The sequence below is a fragment of the Arachis ipaensis genome, chromosome B02, assembly GCF_000816755.2.
Source record: "Arachis ipaensis cultivar K30076 chromosome B02, Araip1.1, whole genome shotgun sequence".
In the NCBI taxonomy this organism is placed as follows: domain Eukaryota; kingdom Viridiplantae; phylum Streptophyta; class Magnoliopsida; order Fabales; family Fabaceae; genus Arachis; species Arachis ipaensis.
Window position 1 is genome coordinate 1,054,483 of NC_029786.2, and position 13,196 is coordinate 1,067,678.

Consider the following 13,196-nt stretch of genomic DNA (forward strand, 5'->3'; position numbering starts at 1 on the left):
TTTTCTATTCCTATTCTAACTTGAACGACTATATTAATATATTCCCATGCTACTTCCTGCTTCGTTTTTGGCCATCAATAGGTTGTAGGGCTGCACATGGATCGGATAATATCCGCATATCCATAGTAATTATCCGCATCCGATCTGAATTTTGCGGATATTATTCGATCCGCACTATGGTAGGATCGGATTGCGGATTCGGCAGTGATATCCGCGGATCCGATCTGCAAATCTACATATCCGCACATCACATATAATTAGCATAGTTTAAGAAAGTAAACTTTAATGTGATATGAATTTTAGTGTGTTATTTTATGAATTTTATGATATTTTGTTTTTAATTTTTGATGTTGTACTTTAACTTAGAATAATTAAACTTATTCTTATGTTATTATTTTGTTTTTGTTATTCAAGAGAACTATTATTTATAATATTTTAGGAGTAAATAGGCTTAAACAAATAAAAAATAAATTTTTTGGATATTTTTTTGTAAAAATAACCAAACAGAATCTTAAAATATTTTTTTTGTGTTATGCGGATATATCCGACATCCGTGCGGATCGGATCGGATCAGATCCGGCTTCAAAAAATGCGAATATCGTATCCAATTCGATCCAATGAGTGCAGTGCAGATCGAATAAAATTTTAGGCTATATCCGATCCAATCCGATCCATGTGCAGCCTAATAAGTTGTGTAAGCAGCCGACAACAATACTCAATGCACATTCAAATAGTCTTGTGGTACAAGACCCGCGAGGACAACGCACTAGTTTGAATAATAGTCGTAAATAATGAAATCAGGAAGTGGAAACATTAAATGCAGCTGTTCTTTTGGACCAAAAGAAGAGATAAACAAAAACGTGTAATCAATAGTTGAGATAGGTTGGAAATTGGAAAAGACATAATAGAGAAGGAAAGAAAAACAAAGGTAGAAATTAGAAAATAAGAGGTTGACACTTAAGGAAAGAACGACTGGATTGTATAGGATTAAAATTAAAATTAAAATTAAAATTAAAATTAAATAGATAGATTAATTCCTAGAAAAAATGTCGTTAATGAAATATATGCCAGCAGTAGGTTTAATTAATGGCAATTTATTACTTTTAACACATTTCTTCCAAAAGTTAGGCACGATTAATTGGGTTGCAATGTCATTCATTGATATACTTTCATTTTTTTTTTAACTTGCATCGGGGCATTGATATAGTTTTCATAAGCAACTAAGCAGGTGTAACTTTTAAATAAGATAAACCACCAAAAAATCCTCTAACTTTTAAATCGCTGACAGAAGGATTGATGCCTAACTTTTGTTAACAATTGATACATAAAAAGAAAAGCATGCAGGGAAGAATGACCCACATGCATGGGTCATGGGTGAGAGGGCAAGTCAAACTTTAGGAAAAATTAAATATAAATTGCTTTACTGAGTTATATATTAAGTAAAAACTTATTTTATTAAACTTAACAAACAACAATAATTTACTTATTAAATTTGATCTAATATAAAAACTATAAACAAATAAATGAATTAACCCACCAAAAAAAATTTTATACCTATATATATTGAAAATAGTTTGATTTGAATTTTGTTCTCCCTCACATTTTTTCTTTTTGACTCTCATTTTTGCCTCACAGTTTTGTAGAAATAATTTCAAAATGATTATTATGAGAAGTCAAACTTGATTCTTTCAAGTTAAACTTCTTACGTATGCTTTTGAATACTAAATTATAATTATTCTTTAAATACTAAATTATAATTATTCTTTTTATGATTAAAAAAATTAAAAAACAGACCAACAAGCACTTTAGTAGTGATAAATTGATAATGAACTTCATAACACTAGCCAACTAGTTAGTTCTCAAAATGAAACCTTAAAACTTAGTTCTCAAAATATAATGAAATTATTAGTTTTTTTTTCAAAGGTGGTTGAGATAGAAAAAAAAAAGTATATTCTTTTATTTTAAACATATGTAATATTTATTGAATGGTTTAACTTGTAGCAACTGGTTTAGTTGAAAAAGTTTTGTATGCCATGAATACAGTAATAAGTAGACTTTGCAATTAAATTAATAATGCTTGTTTGGATGTTATTAAGATTTTTTAATAATAAAATCTTAAAATTTTCTTAAAAACCTAATAAACCTCAACCAATCCAAACCCAATAGTTCGGATGGTATTAGATCGGATTAAAAATAAAATAAAATCAAATCGATATATATAATCCAAATTACAACAAACTATATAACTTTTATCGGATTAATTTTTTTTAAATCAATTCAAATTGTACAGTAAATTTTTTATTGATGTGATACATGACTGAATATATACGTAAAATTATTTTATATTAACACTCCATTCAAATTGAATTCTTAAAATAAATTAAATTTTAAAATTTTTTTAAATTTATTCGAAAATGACGAAAGAGAAACAATAATATATAAAAAAAGTATAGTTAACCAACAATATTTTTAAACAATGTGTGAACAATGTGAATTAATAAGGTTAAAAGAGTAAATTAATCCTAAATTTAATACGCTCTACTATATATAATCATGTATGAGGACAATGCTATTGCAACTTGCAAGCAATGTCGACGTTCACAGCCAAGATGGTATCACTTGGATGGGACCATAATGGTTTCCATCACAGACAATCCAAAGTCTCCAAGCCACATGCACGTAAACCTACACTTCCAAATGCACCTTCTTCAACACTAATAAGAACCCCTGAATCATACGCAATCCCACCAGAGAAGATTGAAGTTTTCAAGTCACTTGAGGGTTGGGTTTCAAAGTGCATCTTGCCACTTGTCAAGCCCGTTGAGCAAAGCTGGCAGCCTCTTGATTTTTTACCGGACTTCTCCCTGCCGGACGAGGACTTCAACAATAAGGTGAGATCGCAATTTTGTATTCAGGCTTGGATATTATCTATGTTTTGTCGCTAAACTATTATTTAATGCGGTTTTGTTAGGGAATTAATTTTCTTTTTAAACCAATAATCTAACAATAATTAGTGAACAAATAAAAGTAAAGGGTCTGAGTTATTATTGTATAAAAAAAAAAGGAAAATTTTAAAGAGAAAGAATAATATAATATAGATTGATTGTACTTTTCCATCTTAAGAATAATATAATGTTTTAGGAAAATCAAGAGACAGATTAGAAGCTTATATGTTTAATTATTTCTAGAAAATTTCATGCCAATCTAAAATCGTTTGTTATAATACTTTTTATATACTTAAAAACCAACTTATTAATATATTTGTTCAAAAAATACATAAACAAAAGGATTCTTCAATAATTAGTTGTTCATTATGTTTTGATATCGGTGAATTTAATATAAATAATCTTTATTATTTGTTATTGAATTTCATATATACATCAAGTTTACAAAAAACAAAAAATTATAAATGGTATAACTTTACTTAAATTGACACCGTTTGTTGATATAATGATATTATTTAATACTAACTCATGATATATATTGATTCAAAATACTTAGTTGAGGGCTCTAAGAGATCGGACAGCTGAACTTCCAGACGATTATTTTGTGGTTTTGGTGGGTGATATGATCACGGAGGAAGCTTTGCCGACTTATCAAACAAGGCTCAACCAGCTCGATGGCGTGGCGGATAAGACGGGCTCATGCACAAGCCCATGGGCAGTGTGGTCTCGGGCTTGGACCGCAGAAGAGAATAGGCATGGAGACTTGCTCCGAACTTATTTGTACCTTTCAGGACGAGTTGATATGCGTATGATTGAGAGGACCATCCATTACTTGATTGCAGCTGGCATGGTAAGATGCATTTTCTTGCTGCTACTAATTGTCTTGTTTACTAAATCAACAAATATCTATTCACAATATGGAGTGTAAAAATTAAAGGATGCTCCCACATCAAGACACAGAAAATGTCTTTTTCTAAAGATACTTTTTAATAATTAAAATTTAACACATATAATCACTTAAATTATGTTATTTTTGTCAAAATTAAGTCAGACAAATTAATTTAACTGTGAATCAAATTTTGAATTCGTCTAAATTAATATTATTTTTTATAAAAAATGATTACAATACCCCTATTATATAAAATGACTAAATATATTGGTTCAAAATTTAATTTATTAATTTTTTTGCTAAACTGATTTATCCGATCTAATTTTAATAAAAATAATACAATTTAATTGATTATATGTGTTAAATTTTAATTTTAAAAAAAAGACGTTTTTGACATCTTTATATAAATGGCTCCCAAAATTAAATGATTCATTCTATGATGTACATGTGAATCTCAACTTTTATTTGCCAAGACATAAATTTAAACAAATTAAGAGAAAGATTTAGCTCTTAAATAATATTATTAGCTAGTGCAGACGTATCATTACATCATCATCTTAAAATTTAAGATAATGCTACGTGACTAAATTATTTTAATAATCAAATTCAATTAAATCGATCTATTAGTTTAAAGATTGATAACTAAAAATTTAAGTAAAAAAAAAAAGGAAGAAAAACATAAGAAAATTTAAGTTAAAAAAAAAGGAAGAAAAACATAAGAAAAAAATTTTAGTTAAACTTAGTTACAAAATTAATTTGTTCATCTAACATTTCTCTAAAATTTTTACATTACTTCAAAATTAATCTGATATTTATTATTTTGGTGTAGGAATGCGATATAGACAAGAATCCATATATGGGATTTGTGTACACATCATTTCAAGAACGGGCTACTTTTATTTCACACGGCAACACGGCTCGGCTTGCTAAGGAAAACGGTGATCCAGTGCTTGCGCGAATATGTGGCACCATTGCTGCAGATGAAAAGCGTCACGAGAATGCATACACAAAGATCGTTGAGAAGCTTCTAGAAGTGGATCCTACAGAGGCAGTGGTTGCAATATCAAACATGATGCGCAAAGGAATCACAATGCCAGCACACTTGATGCAGGATGGGAAGGATCCACACCTCTTTCATCACTTCGCTGCAGTGGCACAACGACTTGGTGTCTACACAGCCAATGATTATGCTGACATTTTGGAGTTTTTGATCGACAGGTGGAAATTAGAGAAGATACAGGATTTAACTTCTGAAGGAAGACGTGCACAGGATTTTGTGTGTGGTCTAGCACCCAAGATTAGAAGGTTTCAAGTACGAGCTGCTGAGAGAGCACATGAAACAGAGACACATAGTGTCAAATTTAGTTGGATTTTCAACAAGGAAGTGTCATTAATATAAAAGAAATAAGAGTTAAGATATGTGTACACTAAAATCAGTCACTAGTATAAAATATATGTTAGAATATAAATACACTTTAAAAATAAATTAAACCACACATATATTTATACACAAATATATTGGTGATTGATTTTAGTGCTAATTTTAGTATACAAATAGTATTTCTCAAGAAATAAATTGATCACTTATTTCTATAAGTGGACAAAAGTCACAAAACACTTGATCAAATGAGATTTGGACCCACTTGGTGCACAGGAAGCTAAAGATCAGAAATGAAACTTTCATAGTATTGTTTTATATAACAATAATTGTCTGATATTTCAAAAAGCGCTATGCTATTTTGAAACTAATTAGATGATATATAAACCTATTTATATTATATAAAAGTTGATACTAAATTATTATAGAATTAGTTTGTCATATTGTGTTATTTTTACGTTTTTTTAAAATATATTTTAGTTTAATAAGCTAAAGATTAATTTATCATAAATTAGAATTCTATTTTTAAAAATTTGCTGCTACTGCGAGATATGAACCATTAATATTTATTTAAACAAAATATTGAACTAATATGCGACTGGATTGGGTAAAACAATGTAAATTAGCAACTAGGCAATTAGATTTATTTTGTCAGAATGTTTGGCTAGACAGGTTTAAGTCCGGGGCCCAATCAAACACAAAAACTAAACACTAATTAAAATTGGAAGAAAAGTCATTAAAAGTCCTCACCAACATGTTGCCTAATTAGGTAATGCTAAGAAGTAAGAACTAAAGATAAAAACAATAACTAAAATTTATTTTATTTAATATTTATTTATAATTAATAAATACTAAATAAAATAAATTTTGTCTATTTTTCAATAATTTATTTTAGTTATCAAATATTTTTGTTTAATTAACTACTCGATCATCGCTGAAGAAGGATATCCATCGCAATGAAGAGTTTAGTATACAAAGCTAACCCCTTTCATGTACTTTTCCACAACATTAGGAAGATTGATTCGGGGTTTGTAGTTACCATAGAAGGTATCCTTGAGAGTCCTCTCATTCAAGAAGTTCATATATAGGATGAGTTTCAAAAGCATCATCTTTGCTTAGTACACCAAGAAGAACAGCAACACCCCAAGCCTAAAAAGGGAAGAGAATATTTAAGTTTTAGTATAAGTAAATAACTTATCATAACAACATTATAGTAACAAATTAAAAAAAGAACAAATTTTGATTCAATTGCACCATAGATACATTCAAATGTTGAGATCATACTTTGGATGCTGCTAGTACATTTAACAGAACGATCTATGTTTCTATTGGTCATTTTAGCAATTACCTATTGAACAACGTTAACATTTTAGTCTTTCTTCTATGAAAGTATAAATAATTACTGAAAAAAAACTTAGAATGAACTAACCTTTTGTACATATTTATTATGATATTTTCGGTTCACAATTTTATTAACCCCAAACTTTTTAGCCTTCAACAATTAGTAAAATGAGAAAATAACATTAGTAAGTAAATACAATTTGTAGATTTGAAAAACTTGTTCAATATACTCTATGCTTAATCATCTACTACATTTGATTTAGAGAGAATGTGATAAAGAAAAAAGATAAACAAGATGAATAAAAAAATATACATTAAAATTAAAATAAAAAAAGATATATTAAAATTGAGTATAAAGATAATTACTCTATTTTTTATTTAATTTTTGACTAAATAAGAAAGGAACTCTTCAACCTAACTTGTCAACGCTATAGTTTGCGAATTGAATCGAATAAACTCCTCAACTTTCTATTCAATTTTCCCGATGCAACAAAAGAGAGACTTCTGAACCTCAATTGTCCACACTATGTATGGTTTCATCAAGAAACTAAAAAGGAATTTTCAAATTTCTGAATCATTCAATATTACGACTACACTAGTTTATGAAGTATTTATAACCTCTTATTGTGTTAAAATATAGAAAACCTTAAACCCACAAATATAACGCCCAATCTAGTCATTAAATAAACAAAATCAAAATACATCAAATTAATTTAAAATATTCTAAAAATATAAATTAATATTTTCTAAATAACACTTGAACTCTTCATATCATGAACATTTAAAACACATATCATATTCTCCTCCTCTACAAACAAGATTCGTCCTCGAATCTTATAGGTAAAAAAATAGTATATGAAAAGGACAATAATTACAAAGAAGATTCATCCTCGAATCTTATATTTTTCTTTTTTTATCTTTTTTTTGCACCGTATGTATGTTTTTTTATTTTTTTAAACAATAAAATTAACAATAATGACTAAACAATAATGAACCGCAAACGAAAATATGAACACAAAAACATAAAAAAAGAGGCGACAGACACTAGATTCTCTTTTTTATATATAAAAGAACCAATATAGATTAATAAGAATTAATCTAATACCGGAACTTTGATCCCAAATGATAAAGAAAAAAGATAAATAAGATGATAAGAATTCAAACCGAATAAAAAAAGATACATTTAAATTAAAATAAAAACAAAAATGATAGATTAAAATTGAGTACAAAGCGAATCACTACTTCTCAACCTATTTTGTCAATGTCATAGTTTTATCACAAAACTAAAAAAAAATTTTTAAACCTCTAAATCATTATATACAACTACACTAGTTTATAAGGTATTTATAACCTCTTATTAGGTTAAAATATAGAAAATCCTAAGCCCACAAACATAAAGCCCAATTTAGTAATTAAATAAACAAAATCAAAATATATCAAATTAAATTAAATTATTCTAAAAATATAAACTAATATCTTTTAAATAAAATTTGAACTTTTTATATCACAAACATTTGAAACTCGTATAAACCCCAATTAAAATTGGCTGGAAACTAAATCAACCCCAATAATTCTTGATGCACCAGAAATCCTTGCCCCTTCAGCAACCAAAAATTTGGATTAAAAAAAGAACAAAAGTCACTACTCACTAATGTCCTTGATCCATAGCTATAAAAACTGCAATACAAAGAAAAGTAGAGGATAACATAGAACAAGACCAACAATTCCTGAGTCAAAAACAACAACAGAAGAACCAGATTTTGGTTTTGCAACATTGACAGTGGCACCAAGACCTACAAACATAAAAATAAAAACTAAATTGTCAGATAACAGAATCACCAACAAACAAAACGTGAAAAAATATATTAATCTAGGATGATGTTGCAAACATGTGCAGATTCCATTGCTGAGAACACAAACTTTATCAAGTGGTGCTTTAGGGTTGATCTTTGCAACACATCCAGCATGAACCACAGTTTCCCTGAATGTGAAAGTCCCAACAAAATGATAAATTGATTTTCTCTTGATGGAGAATCTTGATTCTTGATCATGGATCATGACACTCCTATCAGTGTTGATCCTGAAAATGTCACATATGTTGCTCTCCTCTGACTTGCAGTGAGAACATTCCCCACACTCTCTGATGAACACAGGGAGGGCCTGGTCACTGATGAGTTATTCCCTCTTTTACTCTCTCCATAATCTTGCACCATTACCAATAACATTGTTCTTTAACTTCATCTTCTTTGATATAATATAATGTTGAATAATGAATGAATCAATGTACATATATAGTAGAGAATCACAGGACTTAATACAAAGAAGTTATATAATTAAGAATATGATCCAGAAGAGCAAACTGATTTTGATGCATCTTTTATTCTTGTAGTTTGTATAAAAGTTATCAGATTGCTCGTAGCCTATGCAATTCATTGTAACTTCAAATTATTCTAAATGAATGTAAAATGTGTTTTTTTAAATGCAATAATAGATAAAGAGATCTACATGGTTCAACTTCTTAGTTTTGAAAATAAAATTTTTTAAAATTATGTTTTTAAACTTGATAAAGCCTTATACGATTTGAGACAAGCTCCTAAAGTTTGGTATGAGAAGCTTAACTTATTTTTATTGAAAAATAATTTTTAGAGAGGAGCCTTTGACACTACTTTATTTATTAAAAATTTCAATGATCATTTTATTTTTGTGCAAGTTTATGTTGATGATATCATTTTTGGTTCTGCTAATAAAGATTTATGTGCAGATTTTACACTAAGTTTATGACTAGTAAATTTTATATGAGCATAATAGGAGAGCTCACTTTTTTCTAGGCTTATAAATTAAGCAAATTGTTGATGGCATCTTTGTTCATCAATAGAAGTATGCCAAGAAACTTGTCAAAAAGTTTGAGTTGGAATATGCTAAACCTATGGAAACTCCTATGTATCCAAGCATCAAGCGAGACAAAGATGGGCATGCAAGAGATGTAGATGAGACTAGATATAAATGAATGATTGATTACTTAATGTATCTTACATATCTTCAAGACCGGATATAATTCAAAGTGTTAGAGTATGCTTAAGATTCCAATCAAAGTCCAAAAAATCTCATCTTTCAACAGTAAAAAGAATCATTAGATATGTACTTGGTACTACTAATTATGGTTTATGGTATCCGAAAACTTATTCCTTTAAATTAGTGGATTATTATTGCGATGCACATTTTGCTGGAGATCGAATTGATAGAAGAAACACAAGTGATATTTGTTGCTTTCTTGGCAAATTTTTTGGCAAATTTCTTGATGTGTGGTCAAATAAAAAATAAGCCACTACTTTATCAACTACCGAAACTGAATACATTACATCATATTCATGTTACTCTTAATTACTATGATTAAAAACATAATTGGCTAATTACAAATTGAATACTTCTAATATAAGAATAAAAATTCAAATTTTGTATTTTAGTTTAAATTCTAAAAAATTTGTATTTCAACAAATNNTAAGGGTATAGGTTAAATATACTATAAAAAAAATATTTTTACGTTTTTAATGTATAAATAATATTAAAATTTTTTTATGGTATATTTAATCTATGTTCTTAGGACATAATAACAAAATTTTTCTTTTATTTATTGGAAAAAAAAGTCAAAAATTAAAAGGTTCTTAAATATGAAGTGAAAATCAGATGTCATTGACAAGCTCATAGTCTGATAATGTTAAAAGGGAAATTAATGTAGCGTCTTTGATTAAATAAATTAGACGAGGTGGCCCAACTTTAAAATCAAGGGGAAAAAACCTAATATTGACGCACCTTAATGAAAAGTAATTAATAAACCTATTTTGGTGTCATCTTAACCTACACGTGCAGAATATCCCATTGGTTCTCAAATAACATGACAAAGTGAAGGGATGTTGTGGATAGGGATGTACATGACCCGACTCGACTCGAAGATCTGGTCTGGTCCCGAATATTTTATGGACTAATTTAATGTGATTTCATCGGGTCTAAAATCGGGTAAGGGTCTCAAAGATATACCCAGTCATTATTTCGGGTCGGGTCCGGGCTATAGCTCGGGTCACCCGAATTCGACCCGGTCATCATACACAATTAATATTTTGTGTTATTAGTAATGGATGAGGATATTCTTATGTGGAATTTAAATATTGTAAACCTTAATATTTTGTGTTATTAGTCATTTATAAGATTATAAGTTAATGTTTTATGTTTAAAATGCATAAGACTTTAGACAAATGCATAATATTGTGTTATTTGTATTGATTTAAATATTTGGTGTTAGATAATATTAGTATTGATTATGGTTACGCTATAATTTTAGAGAAGGGTTGGTTCTTGTTATATTTTTTTAAGTGAATTTTACTATATAAATTGTGAAATAAAGATTGGAGATTAGGTGATTTTTACATATTAAAGACCCGATTTTTATCTGATTTTTACCCGACCCGAAAGTGCGTAGATTTCATCAGATCTAGGATCGGATTAGGGTCCAAAAATTAGACTCAATCTATATTTCGGACTGAATCTAGATTAAGTCAAATTCGATGTGACCCGAACATGTACACCCCTAGTTATAATGTTAAAGGGAAATTAATGTAGCGTCTTTGATTAAATAAATTAGACGAGGTGGCCCAACTTTAAAATCAAGGGAAAAAAAACCTATAATATTGACGCATCTTAATGAAAAGTAATTAATAAACCTATTTTGATAAAGTTAGGGATGTTGTGAACTTGCTGACGATGCACAACCATTGGAGTAGAGGGAGTGAGTTAAAAGTACATTAAAAGCATAACATAAAATCAAAATAAAAAAATCACCACTGGTCCAACATTATAGTAAGTGGTGGAACCATGTAGAAGAATTAAAACTTAATAAACCATAATTTCAACGAGTTTTTTAAACAACAACACAAAAATTTTGTTCTATTAGGTGAGATCGATTACATAGATCAAATAAATAATATTATTAAATTTTATCATGTATTATATTTATATAGAGATCATTTATATTAAATTTTGTTTGACCACTTTATAGATAATCTTTCTAAGTCTTTCTCTATCTTTCATCTCTTGTTTATTTTATTTAACAAATTTTTTTTTATATAAAAATACATTTGGGACAGATGCATTTTAGTATTTTATACAAAAATACAACTATTTATCATTTTAGGTATTATTTCTTATTTTCGCAGTTGGTGTAAGCAAAAAAATTTCATTAGCACTGTCAACAAATTTGGGACAGATGCTACTCTACACAACTACTTCTATTATTTTCAACAAGATATTAACATTTTTTAATTTTAAATTAAAAAAATATCAATAAAAATATTTTTATTTAGATTCAAATAAAATATTAAAAAATAAAATAATAAAAAATTTATTTAAAGTTGTTGAAAACAATTGAATTTGTGTAGTAACTGACATGTTTATTTTGTCCCAACTTCGCTGGTAGTGTTAGCAAAAATATGCATTGAAATTTTTTTTTTTCATTTTTGCTTATAGTGACTGTAAATTTAGGGTAGGAAATATATATTTTCAAATTCGCTTACATTGGATGTGAAAAATAAGAAATAATATGTAAAATAGTAAATAATTATATTTTTGTATAAAATGTTAAGAGAAAAGTTTGAAGGGCATCAATTTTTGTTTGTATTTATCAATCCTTTTAGATAATAATTTAATTTTTTTAGTCTAACAGTCTAATATTTTATTTTTAGTTAACACATTTTTAAATATTGTTAGTTCATTACAAGAACTACAATATCTTTAAAGTAAATATGACTGAAAAATATAGGCACTATAATCTTTTTATATTCTACTTCAAAATGTATAACAGGTATATTATTTATCTTATTCGAAGTCATATAAGTCTAGTTAGGTGGTTGTGATTAAGACTAAGTCAAGAAGTCACATCGAGTCTGATGGAACAGAGGGTCAGAAACTTTTTCAAATTAATGACTCAACTCTTTCAAAAAAAGTAGTTGATACTGGTAATCTGATTATTCTTAGGCCGGCTGCTATTATGAATGATGACATCATTAATCTTAGGGTAGATGATGACACAACCACCAGACGACGACGATCTTCAAGAATAGAAGATGAGGTTGATGCATACAAAGAAGAAGAAGATGGGTTCGATGATCAATAAATTATTTCGGAAGAGGAGGATGATGAACCAGAAGAAGAAGATGATGAATCTGAATAAGATTAATGTCAATATAGTTCTATCCTATATATTTTTGATCAAACTTTCATTTCATTTTTAGATCTTGTATATTTAATCTTTTACATATTATATAAATCATTGTTTTCAGATAAAATACTAATTATTCATTAATTAAAAGTTGATAATCATTTATTAACTATCGGGATCCATTATAGCTTGGAGAAAAAATAAAAAAAATTGGTACTACCGATGAATTTACCAACGTAGTGATCATCCAAGTTATTAAAAAAAACATATTTTTCATCGGATTATTCTCATGGTACAGTGAGCGAAGACTCAACTTATAGCACCAACTTTATAGTCAAATTTTTTTTCGATGGTAAAATTCATAAGATTTTTGTCTTTTGAACCATCAAAATCTACCTCTAAATTTGCCGCAAGTTATTAGTGGACAGTAAAATG

At 28.1% G+C, this 13,196-nt stretch overlaps 1 protein-coding gene and 1 pseudogene across 1 annotated transcript; one reads left to right on the forward strand and one right to left on the reverse strand.

The window, feature by feature from the left end:
- LOC107626546 (stearoyl-[acyl-carrier-protein] 9-desaturase 6, chloroplastic-like) lies at nt 2,597–5,309 on the forward strand. The gene is made up of 3 exons (XM_016329449.2): nt 2,597–2,891; nt 3,502–3,795; nt 4,664–5,309. Exons 1-3 carry the CDS (start codon nt 2,610–2,612, stop codon nt 5,231–5,233), a joined length of 1,146 nt encoding a protein of 381 aa, XP_016184935.2. The 5' UTR covers nt 2,597–2,609; the 3' UTR covers nt 5,234–5,309.
- LOC107626547 lies at nt 6,161–8,753 on the reverse strand (annotated as a pseudogene).

Bases quoted from the DNA above. Each gene is read 5' to 3' on its own strand.
- LOC107626546 (XM_016329449.2), top strand. From the start codon at position 2,610: ATGGTATCACTTGGATGGGACCATAATGGTTTCCATCACAGACAATCC. The intron at 2,892-3,501 runs GTGAGATCGCAA...CAAAATACTTAG, and splicing joins ACGAGGACTTCAACAATAAG to TTGAGGGCTCTAAGAGATCG. The intron at 3,796-4,663 runs GTAAGATGCATT...ATTTTGGTGTAG, and splicing joins ACTTGATTGCAGCTGGCATG to GAATGCGATATAGACAAGAA.